Source organism: Coffea arabica, chromosome 5e, assembly GCF_036785885.1.
Source record: "Coffea arabica cultivar ET-39 chromosome 5e, Coffea Arabica ET-39 HiFi, whole genome shotgun sequence".
NCBI lineage: Eukaryota > Viridiplantae > Streptophyta > Magnoliopsida > Gentianales > Rubiaceae > Coffea > Coffea arabica.
Genome location: NC_092318.1, coordinates 52038005 through 52060546, shown reverse-complemented (window position 1 = coordinate 52060546; position 22542 = coordinate 52038005). Strand labels below are relative to the sequence as shown.

At 37.2% G+C, this 22542-nt stretch overlaps 4 protein-coding genes across 5 annotated transcripts; 2 read left to right on the top strand and 2 right to left on the bottom strand.

Annotated features, from left to right (window-relative positions):
* Positions 1-8772: 8772 nt before the first annotated feature.
* Positions 8773-11950, top strand: LOC113687898 (vesicle-associated protein 4-1). Of its 2 annotated transcripts, XM_027205427.2 has the most exons (7): positions 8773-9190; positions 9392-9462; positions 9836-9917; positions 10064-10182; positions 11077-11154; positions 11249-11368; positions 11494-11950. In XM_027205427.2, exons 1-7 carry the CDS (start codon positions 8923-8925, stop codon positions 11551-11553), a joined length of 798 nt encoding a protein of 265 aa, XP_027061228.1. In that variant the 5' UTR covers positions 8773-8922; the 3' UTR covers positions 11554-11950. The 2 variants fall into 2 exon arrangements, with proteins under 2 accessions (XP_027061228.1, XP_027061229.1); XM_027205428.2 differs by lacking the exons at positions 11249-11368; positions 11494-11950 and having other exon boundaries at positions 11014-11139.
* A 798-nt stretch (positions 11951-12748) lies between these two features.
* LOC140006743 (uncharacterized) lies at positions 12749-14984 on the bottom strand. The gene is made up of 2 exons (XM_072049226.1): positions 14262-14984; positions 12749-13391 (listed from the first exon to the last, which is right to left on the bottom strand). Exons 1-2 carry the CDS (start codon positions 14715-14717, stop codon positions 13032-13034), a joined length of 816 nt encoding a protein of 271 aa, XP_071905327.1. The 5' UTR covers positions 14718-14984; the 3' UTR covers positions 12749-13031.
* A 2119-nt stretch (positions 14985-17103) lies between these two features.
* LOC113688431 (uncharacterized) lies at positions 17104-18095 on the top strand. Its single transcript, XM_027206243.2, has 2 exons — positions 17104-17629; positions 17786-18095. The coding sequence occupies exons 1-2, from the start codon at positions 17492-17494 to the stop codon at positions 17975-17977; spliced, it is 330 nt and encodes a 109-aa protein (XP_027062044.1). The 5' UTR covers positions 17104-17491; the 3' UTR covers positions 17978-18095.
* Positions 18096-18217: 122 nt separating this feature from the next.
* LOC140006742 (cyclic nucleotide-gated ion channel 4-like) lies at positions 18218-21038 on the bottom strand. The gene is made up of 6 exons (XM_072049225.1): positions 20802-21038; positions 19973-20286; positions 19755-19863; positions 19333-19569; positions 19112-19198; positions 18218-18953 (listed from the first exon to the last, which is right to left on the bottom strand). Exons 1-6 carry the CDS (start codon positions 21021-21023, stop codon positions 18438-18440), a joined length of 1485 nt encoding a protein of 494 aa, XP_071905326.1. The 5' UTR covers positions 21024-21038; the 3' UTR covers positions 18218-18437.
* Positions 21039-22542: the final 1504 nt, after the last annotated feature.

The following is a 22542-nucleotide window of genomic DNA, read 5'->3' as shown; positions in this document are numbered from 1 at the left end:
ACATATGATATATCCTGACAATTTGTTATATTATTGTAAGACAACGAATATCATTTGCAGGCTTTGGTCCATTTTGCTCTTCTTTGAACTTTTACTTCTTGTTTCATTTTTATTTGTGTCCTTTTTTTTTTTTTTTTTACTATTGGGAGAAAGAATTACGTAGAAGATGGTTCGAAAAAAGAGTTAAAGAAAGAGAGTTATCATTATATGCAATCAATTTTCAATTCGTGGAAGGCTCAAATATCAAACTCCAGAAGAAAAAGAAAAGGTTCAAAACATTTATTGAAAAAAAAAAGAAAGAAAGAAGCCTTTCATAATATCTTAGAGCCGTAGTTGAGTTGTGAGTCTTGTATAATAGAAACCTGTGGCTGTGAGTTCAGAGGATCGCACGGTTGAAATGGTGTGAAGTATAAACGAAAAACAAAACAGAACTTTTTTAGACAGACACCAGTGCTATCTAAAAAAGTTCTTTTTAAATTTTCAATTTTTTGAGAGAATTTAAGGCAAAACCGCTTCATAAGAAAGAGGAGGAAAGAGACTTTGAGGATGAAACCACCGAAGCAAGTGTATTGACCTTAATTCTGGTTTTACGGCAACAACTCCATTCTCTAATGACTTTCCTCTAAAAGAAATAGTCAGGCTGCGAGACTCTAGTCCTGCAGGTTTGGGCCCATAGCGATTTTCAGGAGTCCTTAAAGTATGAAAATTGAGAAGTACTAGTTATTTTTGCCCTTTACAGGTGTTTGTATAGTATTAGTAAGAAAGTTTAGCAAAATTTTCTTCATTTTCGTGCATTTTGTGTCTTACAAAATTTGCAGTATATTGGAGGAAAATTATTAGCATTCACAATATTTTCTATAACTTATAATAATTATCTTTTTTTTTTCTTATCAAAACGAACATACATGGGAAAATAATTTTTTCTTTCCTTTATTTCGCTTTCCTACTACGTAGTAATAAAAACGAGCATGCAGGAGGATTTTTTGGTTGAAGGTATTTTTTATTTTTTTTTGGAACAAGCATGCAAAGGCACCTCCCACTTTCAGCAAAAATTCGGAGGTTACCTATCAAATATATTTTCAAACTCAAATAACTAGCTTAAAAACGACTAATTAGGCTTTGTTTGTATTCTCCATTTTTTGAAAAACAAGTTTTTCATTTACAATATTACTACAGTAATATATAAATAAAAACACCTTCAAAAATATCACATCCATATAATATATCAAAAATAATTTCAAATATACAAAAAAAAAATAAAATCTAAATTATGTTTTTCTTCCATCTATCACCACCATCGCCCACCACCACCACCACCACCGCCATCCTCTCCTTCCTTCTCCTCCTTTTCTTTCCCTCTCTATTCTCTCTCCCTCTTTCTCCACCTTCTCTTTCCTCCTCCCCTCCCTTTCTCTCCCATTTCCCGTCACATCAAGGAGGGGAAGGGGAAGGGGAAGGGTGGGGTGTGACAGGAAATGGGAAGGGAAGAATGAAGGAGGAAGAGAAGAAAGAAAGGGAGGAGGAAGGGGGAGAGGTAGGGGAAGGAGAGACGGGGTGGTGGTGGTGGGTGGTAGATTTAATTTTTTAAGCTTTAAAAATATTTTTAAATACATTTCAAAAATACCTTAAAAAACATCACCAAAACATATCCATAATAAAAAAAATTTATACAGATTGCCATAATAAAATATTTCAAAAACACTCCAGAAAACAGCTAATCCAAACAAAAATATTTTGGATCTCATATTTAAGTGTTTAAATCAAATGAGAATATTAGGTTATTAGTACATGTTCCATGGATAAAGTCAGACTCGTGGGGTAACTAAACTAATGATCGATCCCTGTTGGCTTTCCTTGTTACCAGCAACTATCCGCCGTTGCTGGAGAATAGTCTACTACTTCAATGTTGTAAAGTTCTAAGGTATAATCACTTTAATGGAAAGACAATTAAGCACATGCAGAGTTATACTAACAAACTATGGTCCGGTTGCCACATTTTGGTAAAAACCGCTGAAAGTGAAGGAAAACCAAGGATCTCTCACCCCTTGTTTTCTTTTCTAAAACTTGCTCCCACCAACTTTCCAGACGCGTCTTTCTTTCTGGTGTCTCTTTCTAGTCTTCTATAAATATGCCTACATGTGGCATGGCCAGAAATGCTCTATCAGAAGCTAATTAGCTCAAGTCTTAATATATAGTCACGATCACTGATCCAATTACCTTTTTTTTTTTCCAACTTTTTAGTGGACCAAACGAAAAAAACGAAGGAAAAGGGAAAGAAAAGGCTGAGAAAGATGAGTGGTAACAAAAGGGTTTGCAAGCTTGAGGCAGCATTCAAGAGCATGGAGCAGCAGAAGAGGAATGCTTTCCTGATGGAGTACTCCGGTGATGGCAAAAGCAGCTCCGGGAGGAGTATTGCGGCCGCGGGCGAAATGAAATTGAACACTATTAGGACTGGTTTGGCCCATGATGAAAAGAGGCAGAGGGAGGGAGAAAAGGCTGCATGCCTCTTCCATTTGATCTTTTGGGGGCCCAACTAGGCCCTTCCTCCTACCCCCTCATCATGTTCAAAGAAAATTTTTTTTTGGGGGTGAGACATCATATTGCGTTGTATGTAGTCTCGTAGCAATTCAGTCCTTGGCATTGTAAGGAAAAACTTTGATATGATTATAGAATATAAATTAATATTTAGTATGGCTTGATGGGCTTAGTCGTTTGCATTCATAGTACTCAAACTTGAAATACCGGAGATGTTGTTGGGCTGGGGCATGTAACTCAAAAAATCAAAATCACAAAAGTGGAATCAGCCTAAAGGATCAGCCCAAAAAAAAAAGAATCAGCCTAAAGGAGCCATAAATTTTTTAGCAGGAGAGAAGAATTGGTGTCGTATTAATAGCAGCGGCCCGGAATGGAAAAAGCCAGTAACAGAAGGGAAATAAAATAACTAGTATATACTATGACATTTGACAAAGCAATTTTTAACCAATGAAAGTCTCACTGGAAACAAAAATTTTGGAGTTTTTGCCTATAATTTTTCTCAACGAAAGAACAGTTTAATCGGCCTTCCATACATGATTCATCTTTGTTTTTGTTGCTGCTTTTTTCTTTTTTTCAAGTAAACTTGGGAATTTTATTGATAAGGACTGGTAAGATTTAAAACAGTATCATCTAGCAGGAGGCTGCCCTGCCCATACATCAAAATTTTCCTAATGTAATCTATACAAATGCTAATAATGTCCCTCAAAACATATGTGAACTAGCTTCCAATTTTCCTTGATCTTTGGCACTCCCCTCCAAGAGGCAGCAATATGTGGGATGGCCTCAAATCAATGACGGCATTTACAACGTCCGTAGCAGACGCAGATTTATTCTGATACAATACTTACATTTCGAGTTCTCCACGCATGGTAAACAGCCATGGATGGCCTTCCATAAATCTTTGAAAATTCCCATTTGAATTGCTGTTTTTAAAAGTTTTTTGTAAAATATATATATGTATACTATAGCGATTTGATTTGATGTATGTAAAGTAAAAAATTAATTGAGAAATGTGTTTACGAAAAAGATAAAAAAATTTCTGTGAAAAATCACAATCCAAACAAATAAATATTCCAGCTGTAAAGTTCCTATGTTTATAGTGGTGGTATTACGCTGCTGGATTCTCCCCAATTTTCTGTCATCATTTAAAGAATAACTCTAACTTGTACTATCAAAATTTCTGTTTTATCTGTTAAACTTGGCCATTAGGAAAGACTGAAAGTGAATCTCTGGGAAATGTTAGTTAGGTACCTAACTAATGCTATCTAGTTCCTTTATATATATATATATATATATATATATGTGCAAATAACGACTGCTTTCTAAAATGAAATCTAGTGAAAGGCAGCTATCTACTACTGCTTAGTCTGAGTAGTGAATAAGAAAGAAGAGCCTTCTCCATAAACATCTCAATTGAGATGGATCATTTTATCAAATTCAAGTGTTTTAACATAAGACGAATGTGTATGCCAAGTTTCTTCTCCAAGAAGCACATGATTGCGAATTGCAATTGGGTGAAAAAGAGGTGCTAATAATGTTAAATTTGCTAAAGATATTGTTTTTGAGATCTTGGAGTGAGATCATGTTAATCCGTATTGTATTCATTCTGTTTTATGCAGAGAAGAGATATTGCAAGGTTGAAGTAATTCAGTGCAAGTACTACTTTTCTATTAACCACCAGCCTTTGGCCACCATCAAAGTATTAAAGTTTGGTGGGTGCTCCCACCAATTATCACATTAAAGTGGCTTTACTTAAAAAATTCAGGCGGGTGCGTAATGTATCCGTCTGATCCGATGGTGATTCAGTCTCCTTCGAATTACCCTTGGACCTCCTTAAGTCTGTTCCCTTCCCTTAGTGTAAGATAGATTAGGTTATACAACAGTTACAGTCTCTGAAAAAAAAAAGTACTATTTTTCTATTATTATTATATATATATATATAAAAGAAATAAAACTCCCATAGTCTTCTGTTAATTATGCGACATGATAATCGAATATTGAACACACACGTCTACATACGACGCCATGAGTAATTATCCTCTGCTCTACAAAAAAAATGAATGTGACAACTCAATCAATCGTCACAGTCGTGGACCTCTTCTACTTTACTGCAGCCTAAACAAGTCGCGTGTAGTCAAAAGCTGCTGCCCAATATAGTGTGTGATTTGGGCCTCAATATTTCCTAGTTTGTTCTTTGGCAAATTTCAGAGGTTACAATACAAGCTGTGTATTTCTGGGTTAATTCTTCTATATTCAAAGTCTTCTCCCAGTTTCTTGACTCTATGACCGCACAAGGCCCACGTAACTTTCTGAGAATGGTATGGAGTGAGTGGAAGAAAATGCCCGTAGCCTTATAAAGTTGTAGTATGATTACAATTTATAAGTCTCAGCCAGAAAAATACAATAATGCTTTTATTATCATCATCATCATTATTATTCCTTACTTTGGTCATGCAATAGTCAATAAAAGGTGCAAAAATGTGGTAAAACTACTATTAAAGACTGTGATGTGGCTTTTTTCAAAAAAATTTCACGAATTTGACGGGGAAGAAATAAAACTGGGCCAGCCTGCACGTGGCATAATACCGATAATAATAATTACGGCTGATTGAAAATGAAAACTTACCTCGTTTGCATAATCGATCAAGGGACAAATTCCAGGTTCACCTCAGAATGCCATTAAATTGTCTAGTAATCAATTCCTACCGTCCAACTAAACCTACGCCAACAAACCTAGCCGACAACAGTAAATGCAACAGACAAGCGACACCTAATTCCTTTCCTTTTCCGTTTCCCAACTAAGCCACCTCAACTACTTCGCATTATCCCACAATTATTGCCCAACACATCTTAATTACCACTATTTACCCCCATTACCAAATCCACTGATTTCTGCAGTGACTTCTTTTAATTGAAAAGGGCACGAGTTGTTGCATGTGAACAATTTCATAGGCACTTGATTGATTGATCGTTGATCAGCTGCCTTTGCAATTTGGCCCATTTAAATCAACGACTTTTTGCGTTCTTTCTACTAGTAATCGTTGCTGCTGTGCTTCCTACCCTTCATTACCAAAAAGGGGCAGAAAAAGTAGTAGCAAGGTAAAGAGAGAGCCCCAAAAATGAGACACTGCTAAGTTGCATGATTGAGTTTGATAAAGTTGCTTCCTTCCTTCCTTCCTTCCTTCCTTCCTTTTTTTTGTGTGCGTGTGTGTGTATTGTATGAATTCAGTGGCTGATAAAGGCCGCTATATTAGTAGTAGATTTTGGTTTTACTTGCTTCCTACAATGATCATAGAGAAGTCAATGTGTAGAATTACACCCAAAAACAAGAATCTGACCATTAGGACTGTCAATGGGGTTGGATCAGCCGAACTCGGCTCGTTCAACCCCAAAAAAAGTTTGATGAGTCCAATCTTTCAGTAAGCCGATCTAAGTTTGGGCCTAAAAAATATATCCGAATTAAATATGAGCTAAACTTGGCCCTCATTAGACTTAAATTCGATATAGATCTAACCCTTTAATTACCTATATATAATATTTATATTTTGATATTATATATAATTATATATTCAAATATATTATTACTAAATACTATATACAAATTACAACGCATCAGTCAATTATATAGAATTACACCCAAAAACAGGAACCTAACTACAGATCAGTTTTTTATTAGGTAATAAATATTTACTGGCAAATACTGTTGAAATCACGCCGGTGCCCTTAAGTAGGGCTGTCAACGGGCCGGATCCGGGCCGGAATTCATTATTCCGGACCCGGACCCGAATTACTATGTCGGATCCGGATCCGACCCGTTTACCCGACGGATCTTTTATTCTATGTTCCGGATCCGGATCCGGGTCTACCCGAACAAATTTACCAAAATTTATAATTTCTAATAAAAATGAGAAAAAAATATATTTGTAAACTAATTTCTAACTAATGCAAAGAAAAAATCAAATAAGAAAAGAAATCAAATTAACTTTATTAAAATACATCACCCTAATCAAATTATATTGATAAATATATATTTTTTAAATTATTAATTCATTTATATCCGGATCCGGGTCTAAAACGGGTCGAAATACTATATTCCGTACCCGACCCGTTTTTTTGTTTGACAAAACGGATCCGGATCCGGAAAACGGAATTAAATCTCTACCCATACCCGCAAAAATTTCACGGATCCGGTCCGGATCCGGGTCTAGACCCGACCCGTTGACAGGCCTACCCTTAAGGAACCATAAAATGGGTAGGGCAAGGGATCTCTCTTGAAGAATTTTATTAAGGAAGTCATGCAACAAGAAAAGGAAATTAAAAAAGCAGTAGTAGTGATGAAATTAGCTTACTTTAGCCACCTTTCTTTCTTTTTTTTTAAAAACTTCCCCAATAGCACTTGAGCTACATTTAGATGTCAATTTTTTCTCAGTAGGAAAAAATTTAGGTGGATTCGACTCTGGTCACCGCCACAAATCAAAGCATGTCCTTAGACTATAAATCGCTTATAGGGGTTCTTACAAATTTTCTATCAATACAGTCTTCACACTAATAATGAAAATCAAACAAACAAACAAAAAAAAAAAATTTGTAAGAAAGTGATCTAACCATTTGACCCAGCATGTATCAACGAGCTTTTGAACTTTCTATTTAAGCTTGAAATCTGTATTACTATAACAAGATAGGGTGTAATCGAGTTGAGTCGAGTTCAACTCGAATTAAAAAATTTGGATTCAAACTCAAGTTCGTCAAGCTCTTAAAAGTTAAACTCGAGCTCGAACTCGATTTTATTTTGCATTATTCAAGGTTGAACTTGAACCCATACTTATCCAGCCCAATCGAACTTAATCGAGCCTAATTGGAATTAAGAAATATAAATTTATATTTTATATAAATTTAAATAAGGGATAAAATAGACATTTTAGACTAATAAATAAAAAAATTAAGAAAACATATATATATATATGTGAAGCTCGATTAAACTCAACGAATTTATATATTAGATTTGAACTTGACTCATCAAATAGTGCGAGTTGTTTGAACTTGGTCTAGCTTGAATTTTGACTGAACAAGTTCATGATCTACTCGATTAACCTCAACTCATTTGCACACCTAAAAGTTAGTAGTACTACACAGAAAATGGAAATTAATTAAACTTGAAACCATTGTAAGGGAAAGCTTAGGCCCATTTCAACCTCGCTTTTTTTGGCTTCCTAAACAACTGGCTAAAAGCTCTGCAAATCATTATTTTTTCTTTTTAAGGAATAATTAGTGCAATGATCACTAAAGTTTCCACAGCAGTACCCTGTAAAGATTAACATCTTAAGTAAAAATATCATCTAGTCCCTCCATTTTATTACGACTTAAAAATTAGCAGTCTTAAAAAAATAACCGGTTATCCCTTTGGCTTCAAAAAGACTGGGAACTAAAATATTCATTACGACTTACAATTTTAAAGGGCTAAAAACTAATTTTGGTTAATGGCATGAAGAGTTGGGTATTTACTTTAGCTTCAAATAATAATAATAATAATAAATGTAGCATCAAAACTCACGCATATACTTCATTAGTCCTGCAATACCTCGAATCGTTGAAGATGTAGTGATGATTCACGTGAGCTGGCTTACTGAGATAGGAAAACTGAATAATTGAGTCCCATTCATTTTTTTTTTGGGAAAAATCAATTTTAACTCTGAATAAAATTATGTATTTTTAAGTATCAAACCAACCAATATACAAGACAGCATATAGTATTACTTTGCGTATTGGCAAGTTTGAGATTAGATTAGCTGAACGGTGATTGAGATCATGATCTCTGAATTATAATTTATCTTTAAATGATGAAGTCAAGTAGGAAATTGAGCCCAACTTTGTATTAATTAGTTTAATCGAGTTTATTAAGCTCATTTTGTCTTTGCCCCATTAAACTCCTAAATTGTTAAAAAAAGAACCAAATTGGGGTATCATACAAAATCTGGGGACTCCTGCAGTAATTTGGGGTTTTTATTCTGCAGTTCTGCGTGATCCGCCCAACACAACTTGCCTGGTAATGTGAGCGATGATTGTGCACATGCGTGTGTAGTGTGAGTCGGATGTCAACTAACAAGTGTCAAATCCAATTAAGTTCCTCAACTCGAGTCCGGCTTTCTTCTCCCATCAACAAAACACGAAAGAAGCCATTCTCTCACTTCATAAAATATAAATACCCAATTAACCCAAACAAATTTCAACAACTTCTCTGACCTTTTTAGTTTTTCCTCCAATATTTAAGTCAACCCAGGGGTGTTGACTAAAAAGTTAAAAACTCGTAGAAAGCTAAAATCTAATTTAATCCGTAGACCACCTCCACCCGCCTGAGAATTATTACGTAAGATTCCGGCGAGCTCTGGCATGGCGATCGCTGACCACAGCAGTCATCGGTCAGGCCACTACGACGGCAAGTTGTGGAGGCTGTGTCCTTTCTGGCAATCGGGAACGGCGTCTTCATCCTCGTCATCAACTCAGAATCTTCAAACCAACAGTCAGCACAGCCAGCAAAACGGTGGCGTCGGCTTAAGCTCGGGGTCCTCTGCTAATAGCGTTTCTTCTGTGGCTAGATCCTTGTTACCGGCTCGGCGTCGCCTCCGCCTTGATCCAGCTAACAATCTCTACTTTCCTTGTGCGCTGTCTTATCCGGCTTTTGGCTTCTTAGCTTGTTGATTATATTTGAATTCTAATTCTGAAGAAAGGAAACTGACTCAGATTAAAAAATTTATTGTTATTAACTTTTTAGTGCATTAAGTTGATCATTTGTTAGGTTTTCTGATTTGGAAAGCGTTTGAATTTGAATGTTTACTTCTGCTCTTTGTGAAAATTGAAGATGAACCGGGGAAGCAGGTGAGGAGTGCTGTTAGGATTAAGAACTCCAGCAAGTCGCATGTAGCGTTTAAGGTATGTATTTTTGTTATCCTTTGTTTTTGTTGGATTTTAATCGTACTTTGTTAAGTGCTTATCCCTTTTTCTATTTCTGGTATACATGAAGTGACTTGAGTTGTGAATTATGTCTATTACTGCTATCATTTCTTAAAATTATTATTCCTATTCCACAATTATTTAGAGTCTGTCGATGTGTAAAATGCTGTTAATGCGGCTCTTCATTACCCCCATTCCCCTGAAATCACCATTTGAAACTTTATACAACTATTTAGAAAGGATCTCTGTCATGTTTTTGTCGTTAGGGTAACATTTTATGATCCTTTATTTTCTCTACGAACCATTTAAGGAGAATGGTGAGATTCATGATTGCTTTCTCTTACATTTGCAGTTTCAAACTACTGCACCAAAGAGCTGTTACATGCGACCGCCTGGTGGTATCCTTGCACCTGGAGAAAGCATTATTGCAACTGGTAATTAGCTAGCTTTTACCTTATCTGCACATATTTTCACTGTTTTCTGTATCAGTATTCATATCCAAAGAGATGAAGGCATCTGTTTTCTTACTGCATAAGGATTATCTACATTGACTTATACGTCAACTTGATTTTGTTTTCAGTTTTCAAGTTTGTGGAGCATCCAGAGAATAATGAGAAACCAACAGAGCAGAAGAGCAAGGTCAAGTTCAAGATCATGAGTCTTAAAGTGAAACAAGGAACAGATTATGTGCCTGAGTTGGTAAGTTTTTGAGAACTAAAGCAACTGCAATCTGAGGGATGGCATATCGCATACATTCTGATTTGCATGAATGCCGACCCTTATCACTCTGTTGGACTGTTTTTGGTGATTAGCCTCACATAGCACTACACGTATTATTAGATTTGTCGTTTATTTGTGTTTTCCTTTGATCTTTGCCGTGCTACTTAATGGTGTTGTTTGTGGGTCCATAAGAATGAGTTGCTTCCAAAACTGCTTAAACGTGCAAATGTGCATGGGGAACTTTTACACAGGGAGATTCGCGTGTTTTTTTTTTTTTTTAAAACGTCGAATTGTGCATGGTCTTCCTAATTGCTTCAAGCTGCCTATTGCAGTTATTTCAGGATTTGATATCTTTTATTTGTAGTCACTTTTTTCCCATCATTTTGGATTTCGTCTGTGATGTCAACGCTTAAGTTTTCATGAAATTTGGATCCAATGGGTCGTGAACTCATATACTTTTTAAGATAGCAGATGAATCAGTTCCATGTCACGGAAGATATGTTCTGAGGTCTCAGTTCTATGTCAGATGCATTGTACTTTTAGACACAATATCAAAAGAGTCATGTAATAATAATTTTTTTGTGGTGGAATACTGCATTTTGAAGGGCTGATTTCATTTTGCTACCTCCCTCTGGCCAGCATATGTAATAGAATGCTTTCTATGGCTGACGATGGTATCGTGCATTGCAAAATGTGGTTAATGAGAAAACAGAAGGTTGATAATCCCAAGTTATGTGAAGAATATTTTGGCAGCTGCATTTGCTTTGTTATGATATGCATGCCCTGAATTGCCATCTGTATATTTTGCAGTTTCTCTTATTGGATCGTCAAGCCATAGAGTTTTTCTACTCTTGACAACTTCTACTCTTGCAGTTTGATGAACAAAAGGATCAAGTGACGGTGGAACGTATTCTGCGTGTCGTGTTTTTGGATCCGGAGCGCTCTACTTCTGTAAGAGTAACCTACTTTATACATTCTTTTTATGCATTTTTGTTCTTGCTTTCCTAGTCATCTTTAACTTCCTATAATTTAATTGTTTTTTCAGGCATTGGAGAAACTCAAGCGTCAGTTGGCCGAGGCTGAAGCTGCAATAGAGGCACGTAAGAAACCTCCAGCTGATCCAGGTCCCCGTGTAGTTGGGGAAGGTCTTGTCATAGATGAATGGGTGAGTATCTAGAAATACATTTTGGATGGCTCTTGATATATGAGACCTTATTTAAAGGTAACTGATCTTCAGATGTTGATTTTTTTTTCCCTGATGATTACTTTTCATTTTCATTTGTACTGTAGAAAGAGCGAAGGGAGAAATATCTTGCTCGGCAGCAGGTCGAGGCTGTAGATTCTGTGTAGAATCTAGACGGTTTTCATGGAAGTGCTTGTTTTGCCTGAACGGAGCTTTAAACCTGAAACGCATCGTCTGTATTTTGGGGAAGGGGTAGGAACATGTCCAGTGCTCCATGTAGAGAAGAATAACATGGTTAGAAATCAATTTTTGTGACATAAAGGTGTCTTACGGAGATAGCAGAAACATTGGCATAATCGAATTTGTAAATATTGCATTTTAGTTTCCTGAAATTCAACTCTGATCAAGATAGAAAGCTTGAAGTAGCAAGTTTTTCAGGTGTTCGAGATTGTTTTGTACATGATGCCTGTGGCTGAGCTGCTTTTTCTGTCCATCTTCCTCCTCTGTCTTTTGTGACAACAACGGTAAATTTGTTAATTGAAACCAATAGTGCTTCATCTGTTACTGTGTTTTACCTGTCAGCTTGCTTAATTCTGTTTTGTTGGGAGGGGAATGCCAAAAAAGTACTACTCCCTCACGTCTTGCCGCAAGGGATGACTTACAGGCGGAGAGGCCATAGTTGTTATATTGTCTATTGGATGAACGGCTAATAAGTATCTTGTGAGGCATGGCTGATTTTGGTGGCATGAGCCAAAGGATATGGAGAAATATCTTTTTAGGTGATTGATAGAATTCTTGAGGCCGTTTGATCTTGTAATGATGATCAGCGTTTCAAGCAAACTTGAGTGAAGTCTCGGAGGCAGGTTGATTTAGTGGTATGGCAGACGCGGTTCACGTTCCCCGAACGTTGTTTTCACTAATTAATGTTTATATTTGGCGTAAATATGGCTGGGATTCTACAGCCTTGTAGACCGCTCATGTATCACTGAGCTAAAAGATGATTATGTGATCTTCGAAAGTGCGGCTGACGCATTCTGCTGAAATTGCACGGTTCTTTGTTAAAGCATCAAACAATTGAGATGAATGAGCCGTAACGGACCTGTACGTTGTTGGTAGTGTTCTTTCATGAATGTGTCCTTTAAAGATTACTGAATACGCAACCTTCCGTACTTGTCCCGCAATATCCATTAGTTCCGGCAGTTACGAGTTGGCAGCACTGCGTAGTGTAACCATTTTTTCACAAAAAAATAAAAAATAAAAGAAGAGCCCCTTATAATTTGTGCAGTTTCTACTTTAATTCTGGGGCTCATAGGATATGACTTGGGATTGTAATGGATCAAAACTCGAAAGCGCCCTTCCCTCTTGCCAAAAGAAATACTCGCATCAACCATAGTATTGGTGATCACCAAGAAACATCAAGTCTAAAAGCTCACGTGAAACTAAGAAAATAAAGTAAATATGAAAAGGTGAAGAAAAATGAAAAAAGAAAAGAAAACTACAACCTACGAAATATGCACTGTACATTAACGTGGTAGAAGCTGGAAAGTTTCAACTGCATTAACCATAGGGATGGATGAGACATCCCATCCGGCATCCAGTTTAATGAATAACTCGGAAACATGCTCAAGATCAATGAATCAAACTTTCACAGAGTTTCCGGCAATCGAAAATTCTGCGAACCAAAAATGTGATGAGAGGCATTTTGCGCAAAGACGGCAACTCCACATTTGCTGCTATTGAAGCCTTCCCAGAGGGAGAAATTAACGGTCCCTGAAACAGTTTTCTTAGCGGCGATGTCCTTGACAGAGCAGAGCTTCTCAAGCTTCCGAACGACAAAGTCATTAGCTATGACGCGGCCTTTGTTTTCTCCTTTCTGGCAGTCGGTGACCAAACCACTTTCATATAGAGCAACCATGATGTTGACGCCTTGCTGGTCCACCTTACTCCTTAGAGCTCCTGTTAGGGACACCTGCAGCGATTCTGGTGTCGGCATTTGGAATGCGGCCTGCTCGCATTCACACGTTTTTTCAGACAGTCAAAAAAATAAAATGTTATCAACGACAACAAGTATTCCTACAACGACTAGGTCGTCCCTCGACCCCATAAAAAAAAAAAATGTTGTACTCACATTGACTACATCGAGCTTGTATTCGAAAAACTAAATAGTACTAGTAAATCTCAAGAATAATTTAATCAATATAAATCATCTAGCATTTTGAATGAGTCATCTAGTATTAATGAAAAGCATATGAAAAAAAGTAGTAAACAAAACATGATTGGTTTAATTATAACAACAACTAATACAGCTTAATCAGTGTAAAATAAGAGAACAAGAGAATGCTAACTAAGGCCTTCAATTTAAAAAAAAAAAAAAGGTTTACCAACCCCACTTCCTTACCGTACAAGTACCACGATTGATATATAGTAATTATGTGAACTTTTCAGAGTTATGTGGAGGTTTTAGCTTAGGTAAATAGTTCTCTTTGAACTTGACTCGAGGGTCCAAAACCCCTAGAAAGAAAAAGGATAATAGTTCTCTTCGCAAGCATCTTTTGTATTCACCTCCCTCAACCCAACCAAAAGGAAAAACAAACTAGAGACATAAAAATGAGAGCATTGGCTCGGGTCCTCGTTAAATTAAATTAAATGTTTACCATTGTAGACGAAAAAGTCGTATAAATTTGACCCATGCTTAACGGTGTATATCTTTTGCATTAAAAAGGGAAAAACGGTAAACAGTATTCATTGATCCACAACTCTATATGTCGATGCAATCGTTGGAAGAAATACTACACCAAAAATCTTAAGGATTTAGTTAGAATTTCTCATGTAAAGCCACTATTGATTCAAGAAATGATGTTGAAGTTTTGCTAACCTGGAAAGAGGGAGCAGGGACCCTTGGTGCGGACGTGATGCAGGACAACATAGGATCTTCTTCATTGACAACACATTGGGCTCGGCCCTGGACCACAACTTGAGGTGTGAACATCGTATCAAGGTTTAGGGCCTCGACATAGGCCTTTTGCCTAGCAGTCCACAGGCTTGACCCAAAAGGGTCCTTCCAGCCCTGGTAATCCCAGTAGTCAACATGGTAAGCTAACAATACCAGCGGCATCTCGAGCTCGAAATCCCCCCTTCCCAGCCTTGAGAAGAGTAGCTCCGCCTGAGCCGAGGTGGCGCATCCCTGTGACGTAAAGAGCTCCACCACCACCGGCCCCCCCCTCCTCTGCTCCTCAGCCGATATGTCTGCGGTGGCAATCTCGGACGAGGTTCCTTGGTGTGAAGATGAAGAGGCGCCTCTGCCAAAGCATGAAAAGAGACGGGGCGCCATTTTATCGCCTCCGTCCGGCAATGCTAAGGTTGAAGCAAAAATCAAACCGATATTACAAAGTTTTGCAAATCCCCTTCTTCTTCTTCTTCTTCTTCTTTTTCCTTCCCCCCCGATGGGTTTTTAGGGTGTTGAGAAATAAAGAAAGAAATACAGAGAGAAAATATTGTATGAATATGACACTATCTCATCTCAAGGTAATCAAAAAGGGAGAGGCGGTAATTGGTAAGGAGAGAAAGGCGGCGAAGGAAATGCGAGGAATGGCTTAAAAAGTACTAGTTGCTATTTATAGCTTTTACATGCATATATAGATTCTTGTTTCTGCTATTTTCAAGGGTTAAATGCAAAAAACCCCCACAAACTATATACCCAGTTGCAGTTTACCCCCTAAACTATAATAATAGACATTTTGCCCCCTTAAATGATATGTTTGGACAATACTACCCCTACTGTCTTAAATCCTTTCTTCTTCTTTTTTCTCTATTAGCTTTTTTAATTTTTTTCCTTTTATTTTCTTTTTGTTCTCATTCTCTCTTGGAACTAGCCAACAGCTCTCTCCGATGTGAAAAGACTTACATTAAAAATTTTAAAAATTTTTAAACTGCTTTTTAAATTTGTTTATTTGTTAAATTCATTCTTAATAATTTGTCATAAACTCTTTGTTATTACAAAATATATGTGGCTTATATTATAAAGTGTATTAATCTAGTAATTCAACAATTTAAGTACCTATAAACTAATTAAGAGTTCACAGTTACTCAACTACTTATAATAAAAGTAACATATTATATATCACATAAAAAAAAAAGTTAGCAATTGTTATTTGTAATGAAATAAAAAATAAGAATAAACAACAATAGTAGTTCATCTTTTTTGTTATTGATACTACTAATAATTGATTAATCAATTTCTCTATTTTGTTATTATATATTTGAAAAGTTCAATTTCTTAAATGACATTCTTGTTTGGATAAGAGTTTATTTGGATGATTTATTTGATTTAATTACTGTAGCACTTTTTGTGATGTGATGTATGTGAGATAAAAAGGTGATTGGAATTTGTGAAGCAAATTATTTTATTTGCAATGATGCCAATCCAAACAAACTTGACAGTCAACTTCAACATTTGGAAAAAAAATCTTGTATTCCATAGATTTTTTAAAATAAAATATTGACATACGAAATTAGGAAATAAACAAATTTTGACTAATCTACTCTACTTATTTAAACAATGTTTAAATAAAAAAAAGGAAGAATTTAAATAGAAAATGATAGAGAAAAAAGAAAAATAACAATGCTTAAAATAAAAGGGGTAGATTTGTCCAAACATATCATTCAAGGGGGCAAAATGCCTATTATTATAGTTTAGGGGGTAAACTGCAACTCGATATATAGTTTGTGGGGGTTTTTTGCATTTAACCCTATTTTCAATTTAATGAATGAATAGCAATTTGGGGCACCAAATCACCAATTATATATATATCATGTGCATGCTTTTACTTTTCCAAGACTACACACACAAGGACAAGCTTGATTACCGCCCCAAAAGTAAATAAAGGTAAAAAACAACGAAAGTCGAGAAAGGGAGAAAGGTTTAAGGTGGGAGGGGAGGGATGGCAATGGGGGTTTAGATATCGGTGCCGACACGGAGAGGAGGAGTCGGTGGAAGGTTATTTGTCTTAGTAGGTTGGGTTGGAATTGTCGGACGAACCACCGTCACAATCTCAGCTAATCGTGGGATGCCTTGACAAGGAATCTCCAACCTACAAAATTGTGCAACAAAACTTCTGCATCTACCATGTTCATTGGATTAGTAATTAGCATAGGAGAAGAAAAAAAAGAAAATGGAAAGCACAAGAGCATAAATATTAAATACTAGCTGCCGTGCATGGTGTAATGAACTTGATAATATTAGTCTATCGAATGTAAAATTATGCTGGAGAGAATATTTCGCATTGATTAGTTTGGTGCGAATTATTTTTATTCAATCACAACATGGGAGTTCTTGATGTGAAAAATGCTACATGAGATAGTATTGGCCAATGCAAAATTATGTGGTGTGAGAAAATTTTTCATCAATTATTCAACACAACATAGGAGTTCCGGAAGAGAGATTAAGAGGATAGTTCTCGTAAAGATTATCTTCTTGTTCTGTAGAAAACACGTACTCCCATGACTTGTCCTGCCTTGATGTAACAAACACGAAACTGGTACCACTTTGATCGACCTAGGCAATTTGTTGCCAATTGGAAGACAAATTCTAGAAAATGACCGGGTTATAAACTGCCAAACCAACCGAGTGTCCAGATTCCACACATATGGCATCATCTCTCACTGACTAATCAAGACCCAAAAGAGTTACCACGTGTCTCAGATAAAGAGGGGCCGCAGAAATCCAATTCCTCTGCAAAATCACCACCTCTTCTTGCTATCTGGCAATCAAATCGCAACATGATTGATTCACAACTCGCCAGAGTTTTTGCCACCCTGCACCAATAAAAAGCCCAATCTGTGCTCTCCTGCTGCTATAGCCTTACACATCCCACAGCTTGAAAGAATTATGCCTTAGCATCAGTTTGTGTACCTGTTTTGGCCACAAGTGTGTTTGAGAATTTGGGATCAAGCCACTAGCTCATTACCACCGCCCCACTTTACTTATTCCAACCCTTCTCTCATATATATATATATATATAGAACTAGCCCATTTCTCAATCGTATGCAGCGGAAGTATAATTGAACCCCTTTCCCTATACATATTTGCTGATTACAGAATTCATCATGTTAGAAGGAAAAGCAGTAATCGGGGAAACTGATATGCTTGAGACCATGCAACAAGATGCACTTGATTTGGCAGCCAAGGCACTTGACTTCTTTGATGTCACTGAAGCCACTGAAATAGCCTGCTTCATTAAGAAGGTATATTTGTGTATTAGCTTTTATACCATTTTTATTCTTGCGCTTGCGTCTTTTTAATGAAAACCCAGGACAAAAAAATATATATAAAATCATGTGACTAAGGTGGTTGAATAAATATTTCATAACTTGTGATGGAGAAATTGTTATTTGATACAGGCATTTGATAGGACGCACGGACCAGGGTGGCAATGCATCGTGGGAACTGATTTTGGTTCATTCGTGACTCATTGCTGCGGCTGTTTCATCTACTTTTGCATAGGCAGCCTTGCAATTTTGCTATTCAGGGGCTCAGCTGTTCCAGAAGCTGAGCCAGGTCAACGTGTTGCACCTTTGGAGGAAGTAGCATGATCAAGCCGCCTTTTTTTTTTATAAGAAAAATATTTTAGGCTAGGATGAACAAGATTGTATGCCAAATTTTCCTGGTCTCTTTACTTCATTTTGCAAATTGATATAGTAGGTTTTCTCAGTGATCTGTCTTCAGTAGTCACTTGCTACCTTGCCCAATTTTCCCTTCAAACCTTTCCCGTCTAATTTGAATGCGTGACATGTCTAGCTACTTAGCGATGGGATCCGCAGAAAACTAAAGCGTTTTGGGGGAATGCTTGAAGCTCTAATATATATATTTATTTGTTGGACCAGCTAGTGCAAATACACGCCCATGGATAATAAATAGTTCTTGTGAGACGACCCATAAGGGGTGCTCCGATGGATAATGATGAGGAAATCAACCATCTAAATGGACTCCAAGATTCTACTACGACGAGATTGCATAAATAGAGTTGCAATATTTCCAGACAAGTTCCTGAATTCAGAAATCGAAATCATCTTGATTTGGCTTTGGCGAAGTCAATAGAGCCGTGTAGAGCCTGAGCCTGTCCTCCCCAAGTGAGGAGCTTCTTGACAATGGTCTTCTTGGTCTGATAAACGACAAGGAAGTAAGCGTTAATCGATGCTTGTACCTCCTCCAAGCCAGTTGAATGGCAACAGCAGCCCACGTCCTCCATCCAGGGGAATAGTATCTTGCACTCCTCTTAACCTTCTCGTTAACAAATGTGTAGCGAAAGTGTTGAGTAACATACTTAACATCTTCAGCATCCAACCCAAAGGCTTCAGTGGTCTCCAGAGTTACCAGAGTTGATGAAGATGGTGGTAACCGTTCCACGAAAGGCCTTCTGAGGCACCACGACAGGAGCTCATCGCCGCTGAAATTTCCAGGGCCTAGCATACAACAACTTTTGACGCCGTCTCGAAGTACTTGGCTGCTTTGAAGATGACCTCTGACGATGAATAACATTCTCTGAACTGGATCACCTTCTTTTGTTATCTACCGGCGGATAATAGGAGGGAGGACAAAAAAAAAAAGAAAAAGAATTGTTGGTATTACGAGCTAGGATTAATTTGGCTTCTGTTGAAGTAAAATTTCGCATGAATACTAAATTTTTTTATTGTGAAATGTGAATAACCAAAGAAGAACATGCATACTGTTTCTCCCTTTGTGAATATAAGGGACTTGACACGGTCGCAGATATTCTCCAGGACCAAGTTGTCCATATGCTGAAACAAAGGCACCTGAAATATTATCCACAAAGTAAATGATGAGCATTTTCTCTCAGGAATAAAAACGCCTCAAAACAAATTCGCATTTTTTGCAAGAATATATATATATATAGCTGAGTTCCAAATAAACGCGAAGAATCTTATACCTGTCTAACCAAGTCCAAGCAGAGATGGTATTTGATGTCCCTCCTAAGGCCCTCAGGGAGGTTCCTAACCATCTCATATTCGTCTACTCCGCGCATCGCTGCCCACCGTTGCCTTTCATAGTTCCTCACTCTCTGCTTGAAGTTGGGTGGCAACCTTCTCCTCCTCATCCACCATTCTATACTCCTCATCCTCAAGTGCATCGCTTGCTTCTTTGACGTCGTTGCATGCAAGAAAACCTGAATTTCCAAACAATAGTAAAAGCACAATGTTATGATCATCAATACTAGGACTGATAACGATGGTGGTAATAGAGGGACATCACAGTTGTCTATAGAGATGCTAAAAAATTTTCAGTTAATGATGATAATTTACACCCGATAAACAAAAAAAACAACAATTGATAGTGGTATGAACTCATGACCTTGATGTTTCCAATCAGCATAGTCACCAAAAGCAGTCCGGTTGTGAGGACAATGATGATAAAAATGACTTCCAGCCAATCAGTTGTAGCCTCCAAATTTCCAAAGGTACTACAAATCCATACATCCATGTGTGAGTTAAGTCGAATGCAATGCCAGGATAAAGAACTTAAACCGACGATTAAGATTTTGATGTTCCACAAGTAAGGTAAGGTGCTACCTGAGAGTCATGAGGCCCCAAAAAATGGGGAAAAGTATCTTCTCCAGACGATTATCATTTGTGACGAGTTGAACAGTCCACTTATAAGCTCCATAATCGAAACTATCATAATTTTGTAGGCAAGTAGTCCTGGCTGCATTGCTCTCACCCCATATCAGCCGGAAACTGTCTTTGACCGGGCTTCTTGTCCCATAGTAGACGGGCTGTTCACATGCCAACATCTTCAGGCCACAGCCTTTTGTGACTCTGCATTGTTCCTTTAGGCACTTTGCAGCTCTTTGGATTCCTAGCAAGTACCAGCATGCTCCCACTGCCTGCATGCAAACCACATATATAATAACTTTCATGAAGCTGAACATGCATACAAGCTTAACGAACGAAAGGACAAGTCAATAGATGATTTGGATTTTGGAAAATCAGAAAGTTAAGACTGTAACTTTGAAAGTGGTCCCAAAGTATTTTTGCTAACGATTAATTCTTCTAAGCCTATTGTGTTATTCTATCTCCTTGTCGAAAAGTGGTACGCATCCTATTTTTCGTGTACTCACTTGAATTTTTAAAATCGCGCATGATGAAAAATAACAATTCGAAAAGTTTTGTACTATTTATTTATGACTTTCAGAATTGCAGTGTTCATCTGCTGTTACAGCCCTTAAACTTGCGAATTAACTAACTTGTGGTTCTCAATGATTATTCACATCTTGAAAAGAAAAAGAACGCAAGGATACATTTCAAAATTTCATCAATAATGTGTGGAAAGAGTATAATCGATTAGACAGTAGACATCATAAAATTAAGTTGGTTTAGGTGAATGGAATTGAAGCCTTACATGGGAGGCGACAAAATAGGCAATTAAGTTGAGGGCGATTCCCCACCAAACAGTCCCAAAAATGTAGCCGGAGAGATTCTGCATGCGTCTCAAGAGGCAAACGGAATGGTAGATTTTTGGGAGGTACTGGAATAGAAACATGGTCAGCAACACCGTCATCACTGCCGTCGTTGATCCCTTCTCCAGCAGCAGTGGTATTGCTACCCATAGCACAATCTGCATTTACTTTCACCTTCCACAATCACAACAGTCCCCCACAAGAAAGTAGGAAAAAAAAAAAACGTATCTACAACATCAAATGAAACAAACACCCAAGTTAAGTCGAAATTTATTACTAGCTAGAGGTATATTTGCAACTGTTGAGCCTAGTTCAATTTATTTTAAATCCAGAACCTCAAGATTCTAAAAATATGACTTTGATCATCATTCCTAATTTTTTTTTTTGGAGACGACATCTGTTGTATAACCTAATCTATTTTACGCTAAGGGGGAGGGGGCGGATCTAAGGAGGTCCAGGGATTATTTGGAAGGGACTGAACCATCACCAGACCAAACGGGTGCACAACACACCCGCCTGGATCATCATTCCTAATTGCCTTCGCAGTAAGTGGTGGAACTTATGAAATTTAAGATATGAATATAGTCCTCATCATCACATGATTTTTGATTAATTTTTTTTTTCCTGCAGCTGGCCTCGATATAGATTAATCTATATAAGAGGACGCAATTGTGTGACAAAAATTCTAAAAATTTTCTTCCTATAAGGTTTGGTTGGATTAGGTTCATTCATTGTCAAACACTACACTATTGCTTTGGAGCTTTGCAACTTTAATTTTTAAGCTGAAATGTAGGAAACAGGCAAGTTATCATCCAAATTCCCCAAATAAAATCGAATAATAGCAGCATCATTATAGTTCTATCGTGCTTTTATCTGCATACTTGCCTTTTTTAAACCTGCTCAAGATATTGGAATGTATAGCTCTCAGTAGAAACATGAGCTAGCAGCATATATATCAACATACCAACTTCCTGAGAGGAACTGATAACATTTTTCCCTTCTTTTTTTTTTGGGGTTTTAATAAGAGCTACTATTAACTTGTTGAAGTCATGCAAGTTCACTTATATATTAAAGGCCAAAGACACGATTTTGATCATTATTCCTTACTCCCCTTGCTATTATGAGTGGTGGAAATCAATCAACCTTAACATTTTAAGTATATTACAATACAATACAATGCCCAGATGCAACCAGAATATATACCTTTTGGGAATGATAAGCATATAAATGAACCAACTTCCTGAGAGGAACTGGTTAAACTTTAACATTTCTGGGGTGAGTAAGAGCTATTTAACACGCCAACTCAATGTCATCAGCAAATTCAGATTCTCTCCCCCCGCCTACCTTAGGAGGAGGACTATGACGTTCTCATGTGTAAGCAAATTCAGATTCTCTCCTTCTCTCTCTTTTTGTCATTTCCGTCTATTTCAACATCCGTCTTTTTCAATTAATTACCATGATTCTCATTGTTTCCAAAATTTTCAATGCATTTCAGTATTAAAATACTTCCTTCCACACAACAATAACTACTCTTTTGTTTCTTAGATGGATTATATTATTTACCAAAAAGTTCTCAACGTCGTGGCGTGCTTTGTATTTTCATCAATGGGGTAGAGAATTCTTAAATGGTAGGAGCACACTTTGCCTCAAGGGATTAAAGAAAGGGAGCATTCGTTTCGGGAA

Bases quoted from the DNA above. Each gene is read 5' to 3' on its own strand.
- LOC140006743 (XM_072049226.1), bottom strand. From the start codon at position 14,717: ATGGCGCCCCGTCTCTTTTCATGCTTTGGCAGAGGCGCCTCTTCATCT. The intron at 13,392-14,261 runs GTTAGCAAAACT...GAATGCGAGCAG, and splicing joins TCCCTGCTCCCTCTTTCCAG to GCCGCATTCCAAATGCCGAC.
- LOC113688431 (XM_027206243.2), top strand. From the start codon at position 17,492: ATGTTAGAAGGAAAAGCAGTAATCGGGGAAACTGATATGCTTGAGACC. The intron at 17,630-17,785 runs GTATATTTGTGT...TATTTGATACAG, and splicing joins TAGCCTGCTTCATTAAGAAG to GCATTTGATAGGACGCACGG.
- LOC113687898 (XM_027205427.2), top strand. From the start codon at position 8,923: ATGGCGATCGCTGACCACAGCAGTCATCGGTCAGGCCACTACGACGGC. The intron at 9,191-9,391 runs GTGCGCTGTCTT...TGAAAATTGAAG, and splicing joins TAACAATCTCTACTTTCCTT to ATGAACCGGGGAAGCAGGTG. The intron at 9,918-10,063 runs GTAATTAGCTAG...TTTTGTTTTCAG, and splicing joins AGAAAGCATTATTGCAACTG to TTTTCAAGTTTGTGGAGCAT.
- LOC140006742 (XM_072049225.1), bottom strand. From the start codon at position 21,023: ATGCAGATTGTGCTATGGGTAGCAATACCACTGCTGCTGGAGAAGGGA. The intron at 19,864-19,972 runs GTAGCACCTTAC...ATGGATTTGTAG, and splicing joins TGGGGCCTCATGACTCTCAG to TACCTTTGGAAATTTGGAGG. The intron at 19,199-19,332 runs GTATAAGATTCT...ATAATATTTCAG, and splicing joins GCTTGGACTTGGTTAGACAG to GTGCCTTTGTTTCAGCATAT.